At 42.4% G+C, this 20255-nt stretch overlaps 1 protein-coding gene across 4 annotated transcripts in view; it reads right to left on the bottom strand.

Moving 5' to 3' along the window:
* Window positions 1-20255, bottom strand: part of hmcn1 (hemicentin 1) — a 725933-nt gene that overhangs the window by 344192 nt on the left and 361486 nt on the right. For all 4 annotated transcript variants that reach the window (XR_005945469.1, XM_041207700.1, XM_041207701.1 and 1 more), the window contains exons 22-24: window positions 15101-15272; window positions 11317-11444; window positions 189-461 (exon numbers count right to left, since the gene is read on the bottom strand). Coding sequence is in view for 3 of the 4 variants with exons in the window: in XM_041207700.1 (XP_041063634.1) it covers window positions 189-461; window positions 11317-11444; window positions 15101-15272 (573 nt within the window). In the remaining variant the exon portion in view is untranslated. The remainder of the gene's footprint in view (window positions 1-188; window positions 462-11316; window positions 11445-15100; window positions 15273-20255) is intronic.

Raw genomic sequence — 20255 nt, 5'->3', positions numbered from 1 at the left:
TATAAATGTTATCATATTTGAGAATGCTGGTTAAGGATGCAGAGGCGTCAAACCATTAAAATGTGACTTCAGCATGTCAGCGAATATCAATGTTTCACAAACACACACTACGCATTACAGACTAGTCATTCATTCCTTCAACACATTGTCAAAAATAGATTTTTATTTATGCCTCTATCAACACCTACCGTGAACCTGTACAGTTGTATTTACTTCATGCTGGCCGGCCACATTTTTGGCAACACACTTATAAACTCCATCATTGATGAGTTGGGCCCTCTCAATAGTCAGCGTTCCTTCAGCACCCACACTGTACTGCTTTTCATCAGGCAGAATGTTGTTACTTCCTTTATACCAGGTTATAGTGGGAGTCGGCATTCCCCGTGCATTGCAGGGGATGTCAATCCTGTGACCTGCTTGGACTTTCATAATACGGGGTCCAGGCTCAATTTGTGGAGGAACTAAAGAATAATAATCGACATGAGATTTATGGTAGAATTTCTTTCAGTGCAGCACATTAATGTCAACTCCAAATACTAAGCACATTAGACCTCAAGCTGAGATTGCTTGCTATCTTGTGCTATCTGATTTGTTAGTTACCCACATCCGTAATATATAATTTAAAGTTCATAGCCATTAATAAATGAATTCACACGATGCACATTTTACACTGCTGCAAAGCTTTACCTAAGTTTAGTTTTACTCATGGCAAACACAATTTCAATTTCAATACAAAGTAATGCTTACTCCATCAGATAGACAGAGAAGGACTGGTTACAAGTGTGCCAGGACTGTACTCTTGCAATGACACTGGCCCAAATCTTCCAAAAAAATACAGGAAACCTCAAAGACATCAGCAAATGGAAACCACACGGAAATCACGTCCCTTTTTAAGGCATTAGCTGATGTATTCTGGTAAGTAAAGAGGTTTAATGTCCCAATGCCACTTTGGAAAGCTATGGAGAGAAGGTAAGTGGGCAACAGGGTAGGGTGGGTGCAGTAAGTGGGTAAAGGGGTAGGACGGTAGGTGAGTGGGGTGGCAGCAGGGTAAAGGTGATAGCTGGGTAGGGTGCTGAGGTTGGGTCGGAGAGGAGTTTGGGGATCGGAGGGGGGAAATCAGGTGGTCCGGAGGGGGTCTCGGGTGGTGGGGGCTAGTCAGGTCAGGTCAGGTCAGGGGTAGTAGGGGGCTCAGTGGGGGCAGTTGGGTGATTGGAGCTAGTCAGGTTGCGTCAGGAGGGTAGTTGGAGAGTCATGGGGGGAGTCAGGGGGTCGGAAGTTGAGGGGGGACATCAAGAGGGGCAGTGTGAGTGACTTGAGGGGGGGGAATCAGTTGTATAGTTACGCAGGAGTCAGACTAGGATTTTCTGTCTAACAGTTCCCGGTTATCCAGGTTAGTAAGTCGGAATGGTCCGAAGTTTCCGACTCTAACTTAGAGCTGGAGACTTTTTGGAGGGCCCTGGGGAACAGGAGAATTGCCCATTGAAAGTTCAAAATTGCCAGGCAATTTCCATGGAGTCAGTGCATTGGAACTTCTGAGGGATTTCGTAGCGCATCATGGCGGTGGGGGGGTACATCCGGTCTCCAATGATCCAGAGGCTGGAAGATCTGGGCCATTGTATTAAAGCCATTAATAACCTTATTGTAAAAGATTGTATTGACATCCTGACTTTGGCTCATATTTTGTTCACAGGTAATGACATCTTGCCTTTTACCTGAAGCCCCTTGCCTCCACCAACCATTCTCCCTCCCATGCTATTGCATCTGGCTATACGTTCCACCACCTGCTCTGCTTAAACCAACACAAGAGATGCTGTGGCCCTTAACACCAAATCACATCTTGGTATCTTTCTCTATTTCTCTGGCAGCTTCTCCTTCAAGCACCTCTTGCCTTTTCCTTAGGGTTTGTATTACCTCAAGCAGTATAAACAATATACAGTGATGGAAAGTCTGTTTTATCCGAGTTTGTTATAATGAGGGTCTTGGTTTACATGGAGCAGCTATTAGTGAATGAGTGAAAATATATGTAGCCTGGATTTTGCAAAAGGAATAAAAGTAAGGCTGTTATTACAGAGTAAATTCTGCAATTTCCAGCATGCGCAGATTCATGATTAAATGTGGGAATCCGGAAGTTGTTGCCAGTGATACTCAGCCCCTCCACAAGTCCCCACCAATAGAGTTTTGTTCCTTTGTAACTACTGCAAAATCCAATCTATAATCTTTAAAATTTAGTCAAGAATGCTAACCTACAATATACTGGCAACACCAAAAATAGGATAGCATGGAACAAACAGTCTACAAAATGAACAATATAATTCCTGTACTTTATTCTCCTTGAAAGTAAACTGCTTTCAATAATCTCTGTAATGTTTCAGCATTGAAAATGTTCTCTTTGCACAATTTTATATAAATCAATTTTAAATCAATTGAAGAATTGCTGCAAATATACATCTCAGGAGGCTACAATTGTTTTTTCTGTGAACAATTCCAGCCACAATCTTACCATGAAAATCCAATAGATATTCATTAGCAAGTATCACGAATTTATTTATAGCAGAATTTTACAAGATTTGTTTTCCAGGAAAATAAAATGGGGTTGGCTATATCATGATATTGGTATGTAATGGCAAATGGAATTTATTTTTTCATTTTTATGATTCCCCCTAGTAAAACTTATGTGAATCACATCTGTGGCATGTTACATATTTAGATAGCACACCATGGTGTTCCTGTCAGACATTTACTGTCAAAAGCCTGACCCTCTTGGCCCTTCCCGTTGCCTGGATTGTTTTTTTCTGTGGGGATAACCTTTGCAATCTCACTGAGACTAATTTAGGGTACTATAGGTTAAAAGGTGAAAATCTAAAAAAACATAATTTTCAAGAGCTACTAGTCAGGGAGCAGAGCTGCACTGATTTGGATTTAATTTTGTACCTTACAATTTTAGCTCAATTACATTTTAGCAGAGGGCCTTTGAAAGAAAAAAATAACAGGGTTAAAAATTAAGGTGGAAGAAAGGATGTCAGATGCAACTTTTTCACCTAAAGACGTGTGTAATAAGTAACCAGGGAAGGTTCTGATGTGGTCAGTATTAGTAGATTCAAAGTTTATGGTGCCTCTGAAAAGAGAGGGGATTGGAGGATATATTGAGATATGGGGTGGTGGTGATTTCTTTAAAAGTTACAGGATTCTTGGGGCTGTATAGCATCGTTCTGTTAATAAAAAAATCTTGCATTCTTGAAGAATATATTCTGTATCAACCAAGTGATAATGTCATAACCATGTCTTTACTGAGCAAAGAGTTCTCAGTTTATATATTAAACTTATATATTAAACTTCCTGCATGCATCCACAGCAACTTGTTCTGCCTATATTAGTCTGAACCATCATACATTGCAATACCTGGAGCTGCTTTAAACTGCTAGTGCATTGTATGACAGAAATGCTTGTGTCATTGGTTCCTCAGGGCAGAATTTTACAGCCCCTCCCGCCGGCAGGATCTTCTGGTCCTGCCGAAGTCAATGGACTTTTGAACAGTTCACCGCATTTTCTGTTCCCGCCCCCATCTCAACCGGGCCATAAAATTCCGCCTTCAGTTTTTAGTTCTCTGTAAATCAAATGTATTACTTCCAGGAATTAAGAACATGGCAGCTGGCTGGAAGTGGAATGTAAAATATACCAGACTTTTTTTATATTCATTAATGGGCTGTGGGCATCACAGGCTAGGCCAGCATTTATTGCCCATCCCTAAATGCCCTTGAGAAGGTAGCGGTGAGCTGCCTTCTTGAACCGCTGCAGTCCATGTGGTGTAGGTACAGTCACAGTGCTATTAGGGAGGGATTTTCAGGGTTTTAACCCAGTGACAGTGAAGGAACACCGATACATTTCCAAGTCAGGATGGTGTGTGGCTTGGAGTGGAACTTCCAGGTGGTGGTGTTCCCATACATCTGCTGTCCTTGTCCTTCTAAAAGGTAGTGGTTGTGGGTTTGGAAGAAATTGAGGGAAGTGCAAGTGAATTGCTGCTTCACTTGAAAGGAATGTTTGGGACCTTGGACAGAGGGGGGAAGTAAAGGGGCAGGTGTTGCACCTTCTGCGGTTGCATGGGAAGGTGCCTTGGGAGGGGGTTGAGGTATGGAGGAGTGGACCAGGGTGTCCCAGAGGGAACAGTCCCAACTTCAGATCATGAACTCTCTCCTCCATCCTCACCCAATTTTCGATCCCCTTTTTTCTAATAATTATTATTTTTTGAAATATATTTTTCTTTTCCCACCTATTTCTATTATTATTTTTAAATTTATTTCCATCCATTGTTTTATCTCCACCTTTTTGCCTATTTCGATCCTTTCCCCCCACCCCACCCCCACTAGGGCCATCTGTCACTTGCTCATCATGCTTTCTACCCTTAATGTCACCATTAGCACATCCTTTAGCTAATATCACCACCATCAACACTCCTTTGACCATTTCTCTATGACACCTTTGGCAATCTCTCCTTTGCCTCCACCTATCACTGGCCCTCTATCCAGCTCCACCTATCCCACACCCCTTAAATAGCTTATATTTCACCTAATTTTTATTCCTCTTTAGTTCTGATGAGGAGTCATACAGACTCGAAACGTTAACTGTCTTCCTCTCCACAGATGCTGTCAGATCTGCTGAGTTTTTCCAGCTATTTTTGTTTTTGTTTCAGACTTCCAGCATCTACAATATTTTGTTTTTATCCTAACAATTTTGTATTCAGCTTGCAACTGGTTGTGCGACAACAGTATTTTCAGCAGTACCAGCTGGGTCTCATGGGCTGCAAAAGCAGTTTTATTCAGTGCTTCATGTAATAAATATTCATTGGCTCACTTTCCTCCATTAGTGTTAGGTGGTTTTTCACATTAGCCTGGCAGCATTATATTCAGGCATTAGGGAGGAAATGAGTAATTTAAAAAGATTTTAAAAAATATAGGAATGTTGAGTCATCAACATTTTTAAAATTGCATTGTATGCTGTGAAAATTGTAATACTTTGTAGTGTACTAAAATGTCCTTTTTACAGGAGTACAGTACTATAGTGGTTATAATGATAGCCTGTAACCCAGAGGTTTAGAACCCAGAGAATAGGGTCTGAGTTTTCAGCTCGGTGGGCAACCGCTGAGCGTGATTGGCCCCCAACCGCGATTTCGCGCTGGCTGGCCAATTAATGGCCAGCCAGCGTGAAGCGCACACTGAAAAGCTCAGCGCTGCCAGAGTGGGGGTGAGAGGAGGGTGGGCAATGATGTTAATGCAGGCACAGGCAAGCGCTGACAGGAAGGTCCCTGAAGGCGGAGAGCTGTCTCAGGGAGCTGAAGACCCGAAACCCAGGAAATGAAGTTTTAAAACCAGGAAAAAAATGTCCAAGCATCACAATCAGGCACCTGAACATAATGATTATAAAAATGCTGTCCATAGATTTCTATTTTTATTTTGTTTAATAACAGAAACCTCATCCCACCCTTGGATGGAGTTTGATGAAAAATGTAAAGGCCCCTGGCCAATTCGCCCGTCCGCCAACTGTAACATTGGACGGAATACGTAAAATGACAGACAATTGCGCCATTAATGGGTTTAATTGCCCTCTTAATTGTTGGTGGGCATGTTTCTGAATTTTGTGCGTGCCCGCCAACCGAAATATCGTGCGAGCGTGGGATGAAATCGGGACACTTGCCCGATGTCATCTTGTGCAATGTCATGCCCAATCCCATAAATTAGAAATAGGATTAGATTAGAATCTAAAGTTGAGCATTTTATACTCAAAATGTTGAAGGTTTATCAAGTGTATTTCCTGCTGCTCTCCATGCAACTGGTGGACTGATAAACTGACATGTTGTTACTCGGCACATAACTGCAGTGCAGTAGTGAAACGTGGCAGCCTGGATGTATATTCACATAACTGTTAGTTACTAGCTCTTTATGAAGTGTTGACACACTAGTACACACTGTGGTTGAAATTGGGCAGCTGCTCTGCAGCAGGTCAAGAGAAAAACTGCAAACATGCTTAGCTGGGAAGGGTACCTGAACCAATAAAGATAAGGGATAGTTTTAAAGAAAATAGGTTGGTGAATATTGTTTCCAAGAAACAGGAGCCTGGCATGTGGCCCACCCCGCTCACCCCCCACACTCACCACCCCAACCCCTGACCAATGGTTGACCATTTATGTCATACTATGTGGCTTCTTCTGGTAGGGGTGGCCAAAGTAAGGCTTTCTGGTCCAATGCATGATCTTATGAACTTCAGCACATTTCCAGGACATTTTAGCACACCTTCAGAATCCAAAAAATAAATCAGTGAGAAAGAGATGTTTAACAATCTTTTGCCTCTTTCTGTAATTATTTTCCTGCTCAGTGCCCCAATATTGCATATCCTATAGCCAAAGGTGCAGCCAGCCATCTTGTTTCCAGGCCTTTGCCACCACTGAGCTACCTGATATTAGGTCTGTGATACCAGCCAGGGATGATTTTCCATCAGACCATACCCCCTCATATGTTCATATCATTAGGTGAACAATCTTAGAGGCATATGGAGCTCAACAATGCCAGGAAGCTAAATCAAAGCCAGTGTGTTCAACAGGACATTCATTTTGACTGTATGTGTAAAAAACTCAGCTACACCATGCAGATTTTGCTGTTCTTAGTGACTTTAAAAATTCTAATTCTAACTGTTATGCCTCAAGTAGCAATTTCTCATTTAAAAAGGCTCCTTCTTACAAGCTGGGGGTAGGAGGTCAATCGGTATGGCTGAAAGGGCACTGTCCAGAAGCAGATTCAATAGAAATTTTCAAAAGTGAATTGGGTGTATAATTGGAAAGGAAAAAAAAAACATGGGAATGAGTGGAGAGTAGGGGAAAAGGCACGATGAAGGCCTCCCTTTATGCTCTATGAAGATCTGAGTTAAGAGCATTGCAGTATTGAAAATATTGAAAGTAATATTACCAAAAGCCTTTCAACAATGTGGATGCTAATTTAAACATCCTAAATCTGCATCATCCTATACTAAAATGTTCTTGCATTTTTGTTTAATAACTGTTAGCGTTCCTACTTTGTAAATTAGTTGACCTCTTAATCCATCTGTAAAGGCTACAGATTATTGTAATCAAATTATTAGATTTTTTGTATTCATTCATGGGATGTGGGCTTCGCTGGCTGGGCCAAGATTTATTGCCCATCCCTAGTTGCCCTTGAGAAGGTGGTGGTGAGCTGCCTTCTTGAACCGCTGCAGTCCATGTGGTGTGGGTGCACCCACAGTGCTGTCAGGAAGGGAGTTCCATGATTTTGACCCAGCGACAGTGAAGAAACAGTGATATATTTCCAAGCCAGGATGGTGAGTGCCTTGGAGGAGAATTTACAGTTGGTGGTGTTCCCATCTATCTTCTGTCCTTGTCCTTCTAGATGTTAGCGGTCGTAGGTTTGGAAGGTGCTGTCTAAGGAGCCTTGGTGAATTCCTGCAATGCATCTTGTGGATGGTACACACTGCTGTGTTGGTGGTGGAGGGAGTGAATATTTGTGGACGTGGTGCCAATCAAGTGGGATGCTTCGTCCAGGGTGGTGTCAAGATTCTTGAGTGTTGTGGGAGCTGCACTCATCCAGGCAAGTGGGGAGTATTTCATCACACTTCTGACTTGTGCCTTGTAGATAGTGGACAGGCTTTGGGAAGTCAGAATGTGAGTCACTCGTCGCAGGATTCCTAGCCTCTGACCTGCTCTTGTAACCACAGTATTTATATGGCTCCGCCAGTTCAGTTTCTGGTCAATGGTAACCCCCAGGATAGTAGGGGATTCAGTGGTGCTTCTGCCTTTGGACATCAGGGGGCAATGATTAGGATCTCTCTTGTTGGAGATGGTCATTGCCTGACACTGGGGTGGTGCAAATGTTACTTGCCACTTGTCAACCCAAGCCTGGATAGTGGCCAGGTCTTGCTGCATTTGGACATATACTGCTCCAGTTCTGAGGAGTTGCGAATGGTGCTGAACATTGTGCAATCATCAGAGAACATCCTCACTTCTGAACTTACGATGGAAGGTCATTGATGAAGCAGCTGAAGATGGTTGGGCCCAGGACACTACCCTGAGGAACTCCTGCAGTGATGTCCTGGAGATGAGATGTCTGACCTCCAACAACTGCAACATCTTCCTTTGTGCTAGATATGACTCCAACCAGCAGAGACTTTTCCCCTGATTCCCAATGACTCCGGTTTTGCTAGGGCTCCTAGATGCCACATTCGGTCAAATGCAGCCTTCATGTCAAGGGCAGTCACTCACACCTCACCTCAGGAGTTTAGCTCTTTTGACCACATTTGAACCAAGGTTGTAATGAGGTCAGGAGCTGAGTGGCCCTGGTGGAACCCAAACTGAGCATCAGTGAGCAGGTTATTGCTAAGCAGCTGCTGCTTGATAGCACTGTTGATGACCCCTCCCCTTACTATACTGATGATCGAGAGTAGACTGATGCAGCGGTAATTGGCTGGGTTGGATTTGTCCTGCTTTTTGTGTACAGGTCATACCTGGGCAATTTTCCACATAGCCGGGTAGTTGCCAGTGTTGTAGTTGTACTGGAACAGCCTGGCTAGGGGCATGACAAGTTCCGGAGCACAAGTCTTCAGTACTATTGCCAGAATATTATCAGAGCCTGTAGCTTTTGCAGTATTCAGTGCCTTCAGCCGTTTCTTAATATCACATGGAGTGAATCGAATTGCCTGAAGACGGGCATCTGTAATGCTGGGAACCTCTGGAGGAGGCCAAGATGAATCATCCACTCAGCATTTCTGGCTTAAGAATGTTGCACAGGATTCCTAGCCTCTGACCTGCTCTTGTAGCCACAGATTTATACGACTATTTCAGTTCCGTTTCTGGTCAATGGTAACCCCAGGATGTTGATAATGGGGGACACAGCGATGTTGATGCCATTGAATGTCAAGGGAAAATTGAATCTTATCTTTTGCACTGATGTGCATCATTGAGGATGGGGATATTTGTTGAGCCTCCTCCTCCAGTGTATTGTTTAATTGTCTACCACCATTCACGACTGGATATGGCAGGACTGCAGAGCTTAGATCTGATCCGTTGGTTGTGGGAGCGCTTAGCTCTGTCTATCACTTGCTGCTTATGCTGTTTGGCACGCAAGTAGTCCTGTATTGTAGCTTCACCAGGTTGACAGCTCATTTTTAGGTATACCTGGTGCTGCTCCTGACATGCCCTCTGCACTCTTCATTGAACCAGGGTTGATCCCCTGGCTTGATGGTACTGGTAGGGTGGGGGATGTGCCAGGCCATGAGGTTACAGATAGTGTTCAAGTACAATTCTGCTGCTGCTGGTGGCCCGCAGTGCCTCATGGATGACAAGTATTGAGTTGCCAGATCTGTTCGCAATCTATCCCATTTAGCAAGGAGGGTATCCTCAGTGTGAAGGCAGGACTTCATCTCCACAACAACTGTGCGGTGGTTATTCCTATTGATACTGTCATGGACAGATGCATCTGCGTCAGGCAGGTTGGTGAGGACGAGGTCAAGTGTGTTTTTCCCTCTTGTAGGTTCCTTCACCACCTGCCACAGACCCATAGCAGCTATATCATTTAGGACTTGGCCAGCTCGGTCAGTAGTGGTGCTACCAAGTCACTCAGCAGTGGACATTGAAGTCCCCCGCCCAGAGTACATTCTGTGCCCTTGCCACCCTCAATGCTTTCTCCAATTGGTGTTCAACATGGAGGAGCACTGATTCATCAGCTGAGGGAGGGGGATATGTGGTAATCAGCAGGAGGTTTCCTTGCCCATGTTTGATCTGATGTCATGAGACCTCATGGGATTCGGAGTCGATGTTGAGGACTCCCTCCCAACTGTATACCACTGTGCCAGTGAGACAGGATGGTGATGGTGGTGTCTGGGACCTTATGAGTGAGATATGGTTCTGTGAGGATGACTATGTTAGGCTGTTGCTTTACTAGTCTGTGGGACAGCTCTCCCAATTTTGGCATTAACCCCCAGATGTTAGTAATGAGGACTTTGCAGGGTCAACAGGACTGAAATTGCCACTGTCGTTTCCAGTGCCTAGGTCGATGCCAGGTGGTCTGTCTGGTTTCATTCCTTTCTTGTGACTTTGTAGCGGTTTGTTACAACTGAGTGGCTTGCTAGGCCATTTCAGAGGGCATTTTTAAGGGCAGAATTTTGCCGTTGGCGAGCAGGGGGCGGGGCCCACTCGCCGACGCATAAAATGACGCGGGATGACGTCAGGCGGAACCCCCAACGTCATCCCGGCCCATTTAAATTTTCAGGAAGGTAGGCCCACAGCAAAATCAGCTGCGGGCCCGCGGACCTGTCAATGGCTAATTGAGGCATTGACAGGTCAATTATACAATTAAAGGACCTGCCCGTCCAACCTTATGGTTGGCGGGCAGGCCAGGAGCCCCGGCGGGCAATAGAAAAAACATGAAACCTCATCCATCGGCGGGATGAGGTTTCATGTAGGGTTTTAAAAAGCTTAATAAACTTATTATGTAAATTATGAACATGTCCCATCTCATGTGAGATTGTCACATGAAGGGGACATATTAGGGAATTTTTTTTCCTATTTTTCATATTTTTAAAAGCGTAAGCGATCTCCCTGAGGCAGCACTTTGCATATGTGCACTCTTGCATAGCGCTTCCCGCCAGACGTCACGCTGGGCGGGCCTTAATTGGCCCGCCCATGTAAAATGGCGGTAGGGCCCGCTTTTCCAGAAGGGATCAGCTCCCCATCCGCTGGAGATTGGCTCGGGCCCGCCCACCCGGCAGGCAGAAAATTCTACCCTAAGACTCAACCATCTGCCGTGATGGATTCGAACCCGGGTCCCCAGAGCATTCCCTGGGTCTCTGGATTATTGGTCTAGAAACAATATCGCTACACCATTGCCTCCCCTGTTTCAAGATTTTCAACTGGATTAATTAATGACAGAAATGAGACTGGAGTACACACCTCAATACAACCTAGAACAAGGCACAAACAAATAGATGTTACAACTTGGAAACAATCTGCATTCTTAAATTAGACCAAGAGAAGCCTGGCCCTGCCCATGCCTAGAATTACTGTGTGTGATATTTGTAAGCTATTTATCAAGGGCTGATTTAATGTGTTTCTTTTTTCTGGAGAGAGTGTAAGCTTATGGAACTCCCCTGTGAGCAATTACAAAAACATTCAGGCTTATTGAGCCCGTGGTGTTTAAACAATGATTTGTGGTCCACAGGAAATTCACCCCAAGAGTCTCTGACCTTTGACACCTAAAGGAAGAACTGACACTGTCATTGATCTGCACCCAAATGGAAACATACCGTGCACACTCAGTTTAGTATACAGAGTAACATTCCCAGCAATATTTGTGGCAACACATAGGTAGAGTCCACTATCGGACCGTCTGGTTTCAATTATTTTCATTGAGCCAAAGGAAAGTTGAGTGTGTCTGAAATATAAAATACATTTTGAATTAAAAATCACCAACAAGTAACAAGCACTAACATTTTAAAGTGTACAGTAAAACTTTATCGTGCTTTCAGATTTAAGATAACAATATAAGCAATAATAACACTTCATTGAGTCCAACAATTTCAGATCATAACCACTGTTCCTAGTTTTTCATACAGCATGCTTGTAATGATTCTCCTCTTGCCCCATCATTTGTTTATTTACCTGTCCCCCTTATTATCCCCTTTTGCTTTGCACCATAATCCCTTTTGTCATGTAATCTCATCTGCTTTACACATTATCACAGACCTTCCCTCTTGTTCTTCCTTCCCCCTGTCCCCCACCCACACTACCTCTCCCTGCCACTTTCTTCCCCCCAATTTGCAGCATCCGCAGTACTTTGTCTTGGTAAACAATAATTGAAATTAGTTTATTGTGAAGTCTACTGTGAGTCTAGTAGCTCTAGCGTATAGCACATAATTCTCAAATCAAGAGAAAAACGTTTGAAATGTAGATTCACACAAAGCAATATATAACACAAAAGCAAAGTTCTATGTATGCTGGAAATCTGAAATAAAAATGAAAATGCTGGAAATTCTCAGCAGGTCTGGAGGCACTTGTGAAGAGAAAAAACAGTTGAGGTTTCAGGTTGGTGAGCCTTTGGTGTAACTCATCAGAAGATATAACAATAAATGAATAGTTGAAGCATAGTGATTGCAGTTTTGCTAAGATTTGTGTTCTTCCTGTGTAAAAAAGTTTCCATGATTCATCTATAAAGGCTGTTGATAAAGTAGATGACTGGAATAAAATTCTAACTGTTCCAAGATACCAAGCAGGATAAATTAATGACAATTAAAGACTTTTCATTTTTATTCTGCAAATTAAAGAATCCTGCATTTTGCAACATATGAAATTTTTAAAAAGTTCATTCATAGGATCTGGGCGTCGCTGGCTCGGCCACCATTTATTGCCCATCCCTATTTGACCTTGAGAAGGTGGTAGTGAGCTGCCTTCTTGAACCCCTGCAGTCTATGTGGTGTAGGTACACCCACAATGCTTTTGGTGAGGGAGTTCCAGGATTTTGACCTCGCAACAGTGAAGGAACGGCAATATAGTTCCAAGTCAGGATGGTGAGTGGCTTGGAGGGGAACATGCAGGTGGTGGTATTCCTATCTGTTTCCTGCCCTTGCCCTTCTCGATGGTAGATGTCATGTGTTTGGAAGGTGCTGTCTAAGGAGCCTTGGTGAGTTCCTGCAGTGCATCTTGTAAATGGTACATACTGCTGCTACGGTGCATGGTGGTGGGGGGAGTGCATGTTTGTAGATAGGGTGCCAATCAAATGGGCTGCTTTGTCCTCGACAGTATCAAGCTTCTTGACTGTTGTTTGAGCTGCATTCATCCAGGCCAGTGGAGAGTATTCCATCACAATCCTGACCTGTGCCTTGAAGATGGTGGACAGACTTTGGGGAGTCAGGAGGTGAGTTATTCGGCACAGGATTCCTAGCCTCTGACCTGCTCTTGTAACCACAGTATTTATATGGCTAGTCCAGTTCAGTTTCTGGTCAATGGTAACCCCAAGATGTTGATAGTGGGGGATTCAGCAATGGTAATGCCATTGAACATCAAGGGGCAATGGTTAAATTCTCTCCTGTTGGAAATGGTCATTGCCTAGCACTTGTGTGGCGCAAATGTTATTTGCTACTTATCAGCCCAAGCCTGGATATTGTCCAGGTTTTGCTGCATTTGGACATGGACTGCTTCAGTATCTGAGGAGTTCTGACTGGTGCTGAGCATTGTGCAATCATCAGTGAACATCCCCATTTCTTATGATGGGAGGAAGGTCATTGAAAAAGCAACTGAAGATGGCTGGGCCTAGAACACTACCCTGAGGGACTCCTGCAGTGATGTCCTGGAACTGAGATGATTGATCTCCAACAACCACAACCATCTTCCTTTGTGCTAGGTATGACTTTAACCAGTAGAGAGTTTTACCCCTGATTCCCATTGACACCAGTTTTGCCAGGGATCCCTGATGCCACACTTGGTTAAATGCTGTCTTGATGTCAAGGCTACTGAAATGTTCATAATGTGCAATCCTTTAATTATCTTTATTTTAATTTTAATGATTGTCTATAGCTATGTTATGAATTATGATTACTTGTTTTATTTGTCTCGTCATCACAATTTGGCGCCTACTGCCACGATGATTTTTCAATAAACCAATCATCTAATTACAAGAGGCAAATGTGGCAGTCACTCCTGCATTCAAAGTCACCTGGCCTGTTTGGACAAGTTTCAGCAGCTAACTGGGCTGTTAGCTCCATGACTGTGCTCCATCCTGAGGAGCAGGGAAGCCCATGGCAGTCCTGATCCTCAAGCCAACAGAGAACATTACTGAAGGTAGCTACGGATAAGTTCACAGTCCCAGTCAGAGGAATGAGGAAGGCAATCAAAGTTCTGAGGTCATTTCCTCCCGGTAAAGGTAGAACTCTCTCTAGGATATCTTTATTCTGTTTCCTTTAACTTTATTTTCACTTCATTGCATTTATGTGTGGAGATCAACTAACCACATTCTAAATACCTTTGTTTGAAATAGAAAAATAAACTTACATCATTTTGAAAACAAATGCATATAATTAAGTGAATAGTTTACAATTTGAATGTAAAGTGATGGGTTATTTTAAAGCCACAAATTAATTGCAAAAGCGCAATAAGAAAATGTTGGAAACAAATACCATATCGTTCAGTATCTACAGAAAAAAAATAGATCAACATTCTAGTCATGGCACTGCCTAACAATTGAAAAATAAAAAATAATTGAGCACAATAGAATCAAAAAAGGGAGGGAGAAAGAAATCCCAAAGATGTTCCAATTATGGTAAGTTAATGGGTGGACTGTCATCCCAAACCCCTCCACTGCTCCCCTTTAAAAGTACAAAACTGTTAAATCCTATAAAAGATTATTTTAGTCAGGCAGAATTTTGGAAGCAAGAGAATTTTCAAATTGATGAGGCAGCAAGTGGTTCACCCAAAGAAAAAGCCAAGGAAATAGGGTATATTAATAAAAAAATCTAATTGTTGCTTGTTTTCAGTGCTTATTATTTTTAGACTCCTGCTGTTACCTTGCAAACTGTTGAAAATGTGCTCCACATTAATATTTAAGTGCACTTTTAATGATTTGTGTCAAGAACAATTTTTCTTGTCTAACCAACATGCTTCCTATAACAATCTTCAAACTGTGCAAAGCAAAGCAAGTATAATTACATAATTATTATCATAAAAGCTCGCCGCTAATGATTTGTCACAGAACTACATTTCCCTGCTTTGTAGGGTTTTTTTTGTTAGTTGTCACAATAAAAATAATGATTCTTTTCATTTGAGTGATATTAAGTATGTTTCCAATGTTATGGAGTGTGAGCCATGATGTGAAAATATGGTTGGGCAACAGAAAATTGAACTTATGTGAATCTACCAACAAGACAAAGATTTAAAAGCAGCTCAGCAATAAGGCTTTTATGTTCAAGAAATAGTGTGACAACTGCCTTTATTGGTGCAATAGATCTGTTCACGATTTCTGTGCTGGTATTATCCTACAGTTGCATGCGATGTGCACAGTACTAAAATATGAGGAATCGGTGTTCAAATTTGAGATACCTTGGTGAAAAAGGAGAGATTAATTGCATATTTTTGGCCCAGTTGATAATGGGAGGTGGAAAGCTTCGTACTTCACAAGGCAACGTGATGTCCTCTCCTTCTATCACTGATATTTCCTTCGGGCTTCCTCCCTCAGATCCTCCTCTAGACTCAGTAATGACTCTTGGTTTAACTAGAATTTAAAATCAATTTCAATAACTTCTATAAATCATTTGAATTGAGATGAAGATAAAACGTAATTTACATCAATACATTACTTTTTCAAGCATTATACTGATTGAAAAGCAGAACTCCCTTTACCAGTTCCATTAATTGTAAATTGCAATTCAAGACTAAGCTGGATCTAAATATAAGAGAAATTTGGTATGGACTAAAATGGAATATATCATTATTTACACAAGTTCAACAATAAAATTTAACACAAAGAAGAAAGCCAGTTCATCACAAAACATGAAATTAACCTATTATTTTCTTTCTTTACGTTACTAAAGATATTTTGCACATTCCACTCGCTATGGTCATTCAATAAACATGTGAATGAAAGTTGCATGTTTTTGGTAGAATATCATTTAAGGAAATCTGAAGCCTTTTGAGACCTTAATTGAGGTTTGGAGCGTTGTGAGCTGATTCTCTTAAAAACAATGAAACTCACGTTTGTATATTAGTTATCTTTCTTAATCTTTAGTGTTGCTGCAGTTTTGATTTTTTTGAATGGTTACAATGCAGAAAGAGGCGATTCGACCTGTTGTGTCCACACTGGCTCTTGCCAGGACAACTCAGCTAGTCTTACTCCCAACCCTTTCCCCACCATAGCCCAGAAAATTTGATAAGTATGCTTATCCAATTCCATTTTGAGAGCCCCATCTGTAGCTGCCTTGACTACACTCTCAGATACCGCATTTCAGATCCTAACCACTCGCTCCATAAAAAAAGGTTTTCCTCATGTTTTTTTTTTAACCAATCAGTTTAAATCGGTGTCCTCTGGTTATTGATCCCTCCACCAATGGGAACAGTTTCTCTCTCTCTACTCTGTTCAGATCCTTCATAATTTTTAACACTTCTATCAAATCTCCTCTCAGCCATTTCTCAACCGGCCCTGCTACCATTAATGATTTGTGAACGCATATACCCCCAGGTCTCTGGAGCTGCACCCCTTTTAGAATTGTAACCTATATTTCATATTGCCTCTCTGCATTCTCCTAAACAAAATATATCACTTCACACTTCTCTGCATTAAATTTCATCTGTGTGTCTTCCCATTTCACCAGCCTGTTTGTCCTCTTCATGCCTGTTGTTATCGTTCTTGCAGTTCACAATAATTCCCAAGTTTTGTATCATCTGCAAACTCTGAAATTGTGCTCTGTACCCCCAAGTCTAGGCCATTAACGTAGACCAAAAAAAAAGTCATCCTAGTACCAAGCTGTGGGAAACCCACTGCATACCTTCCTCGAGTCCAAAAACAACCATTCATCAATCACTAAAATGTTTTCTGTCACCTAGCCAACTTTGTATCTGTGGTGTCAGTGTTTCTTTTATTCAATAGGTTTTAACTTTGCTGACAAGTAAGTCTATTAAGTGGCACTTTATCAAAAATCATTATCCGTATACATGACATCAACCACGTTACTCTCATCAACCATCTCTGTTACCTTATGAAAAAATTCAATCAAGTTAGTTATACACAATTTTCCCTTAACAAATCTGTGCTGGTTTTCCTTAATTAATCCACATTTGTCCAAGTGACTGTTAATTTTGTAATTTCTAAAAGCTTTCCCATCGCTGAAGTTAAACTGATTGGTACATAGTTGCCGGCATTATCTTTACATTCTTTTTTGAATAAGGGTCTAGCATTGACAATTCTCCACTCCCCTGACACCACCCCTGTATCTAAGGAGGATTGAAAGATTATGGCCAGTACCTCTACAATTTCTTCCCCTACTTCCCCTAGCATTCTCGGATACATCCCATCTGGTCCTAGTGACATCAATTTTAACTGCAGCCAACCTTTCTGATACTTCCTCTTTATCATTTTTAGCTCATGCAATATCTCAACCATCTCCTCATTCACTATGACTCCAGCAGCATCTTCTTCCTTGGTAAATACAGACACAAAGTATTAAGTTAGTACCTCAGCCATGCCCTCTTGTCTCCATGCATAGGTCCCCTTTTTGGTTCCTTTGGCCTTAACCCTTCTCTTACTATCTTTTTCTTCTTCATGTGCTTAAAGACTTGGATTCCCATTTTTGCTAGCTGCCAGTCTCTTCATGTACTCTCATTCCATCTCTGATTTCCTTTTTCACTTCCCCTTGGAACTTCCTATATTCAGCCTGGTTCTCCATTGTATTATCAACCTGATATCTGTCACAAACCCCCTTTTCCTGCTTCATCTTACTCTCCATCTCTTTAATCATCCAGAGAGCTCTGGCTTTGCTTGCCCTACCTTTCCCCTTGTGAGAATGTACACCCAAAGTATCTCCTCTTTAAAGACAGTCCATTGTTTGGTTACAGGTTTGCCAATCTTGGACTCCAGTTTAGCTAGGACAGGTCTGCTTTCAAGCCACTTAAACTGGCTCTCCTTCAATCTAGCACTAGCACATTAGATCACTGCTTGTTATTTCCCATGATGAACCTAAACTTTATGATACCATGAACATTGTTTCCTAAAAGTTCCTTGACTGATACTTGATCCATTTGACCAACCTCATTCCTGAGAATTAGTTCCAGTAATTCACCCTTCTTTGTTGTGATGGGAACATATTGATCAAGAAAATTCTCTTGAACACACTTCAGAGACTCTTCTCCCACTCTGCCCTTTACACTATTACTATCCCAGTCTCTTAAGATAAAGTTCCCCATTATCAGTACTGTATGGCTTTTGCACCACTCTGTAATTTCCCTACAAATTTGCTCCACTGTATCTTTTCCACTAGTTGATAACCTATAGGAATGTCCAGTAGTGTTATGGTGCCTCTATTGATTCTTAAGTCCAACGAAATAGGTTCAGTCCTTGACTCCTCCAAGACATTCTCTATCTCTAGAACAATAATATTTTCTTTAACCATTATAGCCATCCATCCTCCTTTCTTTCCTTCCCTTTCTTTCCTGAACACCTTGTATCCAAGAATAATTAGTAGCCGGTACTGCACTTTTTGAACGTGGTCACTGTTATCGCCACAACATCATATTCCCATGTTTCTATTTGCACCTTAAGCTCACCAACCATATTTACCACCCTTTAATACATATGTGGAAAGTTAATTTGGATCTTATTGCATTACCTCTTAGTCTGTCCCCACTTAATAAATTACTATTTCTTACTCTAGAGCTATCAGTCTCTCCCTAAACTTTGTCTACCTTGTTTATTATCCCTAATGCTACACCCTGGTTGCCAACTCCCTGCTAAGTTAGCTTCCCCTTCAGCATGAGCAACCATGCTGCAAAGAGATCAGCTCTGGTTCTATTTAGGTACAACCCATCTAGCCTGTACAGAGCCCAGCTCCCCGAGAACTGTCCCAATGTCCCAGGAATCTAGAGCCCGTCCTCCTGCATCATCTCTTCAATTGCGCATTCATCTGCTCCATCGTCCTAATTCTATAGGCACTGGAGTGTGGCACCGGGAGTAACCAAGAGATTACAACTTTTGGGACCTGTGAGAGAGCAGGGTCCTGCTTGCCAGTTCTGTGGAAGGGTCACGAGGACTCGAAACGTCAACTCTTTTCTTCTCTACCGATGTTGCCAGACCTGCTGAGTTTTTCCAGGTAATTCTGTTTTTGTTTTGGATTTCCAGCATCTGCAGTTTTTTGTTTTTATCCTGCTTGCTAGTCTGTTTCCGAGCTCCCTAAAATCTGCTTGCAGCATCTTATCCCTCTCTCTACATTTTGCTACCGATATGGGACTTCCAGTTGTTCATCCTTTCCCTTCAGAATTCTCTGCAACCACTTGATGACATTCTTGACTGTGGCACCTGGGAGGCAACATGCCATCCTGGAATCACGTCTTTGGCCACAAAAACACATACCTGCTCCCCTAACTATAGAATTTCTGCTCACCTTTGCTTGCCTAATCTTCCCCCTGCCCCCCTATACAGCTGAGGCAACTGTGGTGCCATGGATTGTTCTGGCTGTACTCCCCAGAGGCAGCATCACCAGTATTCAGAACAAAATACCTGTTGAGAGCAGCATGCACTCAGGGAACCCCGGCACTACCTGTCTGGTCCTCCTTGACTGGCGGTCATCGATTACCCTCCTCCAGAACTCCCAAAGCTTGCAGGATGGCCACATCCTGATATATATTATCCATGTAGCTCTTAGCCTTATGGACGCAATGCAGCGACTCTAGCTGCTGCTCAAGCTCTGAAGCCTGGAATCCAAGCTCCCCCAGCTAAGAACACTTCTCACATATGTGATTGTCCTGGACATGAGAAGGGTCCTGGAGTTCTCACATAGAACAGGATGAGCTTTCTATAGAACTGAGATGCCCTGCCCGTCCTTATTGATTAGACCACTATCTAAACTTAACAGAAATAAACTTATGTATTATTAAAGACTTAAATAAAAATGTTTAATGAGTTTATTGATGTAATAAACAATAGTAAGTTACAGATTGTTAGCTTTTAAGTTTGGCACACCTCTCTAGCTTTATGAGTAAAAATAAAACTGCTATACTCACCTGCTGTCTTGTGATATCACTCCTTGCATAGTTTTTTGTTGAATTTGAAGCTCTAGCTCCTCCCACCGCCACTCTCGCTCTCCCACAGGTCCACCCCTGGGCCTGATTTCATCTCCCACTGCCCCTCTCACTCTCCCACAGGTCCACCCCTGGGCCTGATTTCATCTCCCACCGCCCTCTCACTCTCCCATAGGTTCACTCCTGGGCCAGGCTTCATTCCTTGCCACTTTTCTCACTTTCGTAAGATAATTTACATGTACTGGCAAGGGCTGTGTACTTGGATGAAGTTTCAAGACAGCATTAGAGAAGGATATTGGCTATGGTTTTGAGAGATTTTTGGAGTAAGGTGCAGGCAAGGGAGTGAGATGGTGCCTCAAGATGGAGTCACTCTCTCAGCACTTTTAAAATCTTGCTACTTAACAATGGTCACAGTTTCCAGACTGTCCTCATGGATATGGAATCACACCACTCTCTCCCCCCAACCTTT

Source organism: Carcharodon carcharias, chromosome 16, assembly GCF_017639515.1.
Source record: "Carcharodon carcharias isolate sCarCar2 chromosome 16, sCarCar2.pri, whole genome shotgun sequence".
NCBI lineage: Eukaryota > Metazoa > Chordata > Chondrichthyes > Lamniformes > Lamnidae > Carcharodon > Carcharodon carcharias.
Note: the sequence above shows the minus strand (reverse complement) of the source record. Positions and strands in the feature narration are given on the sequence as shown.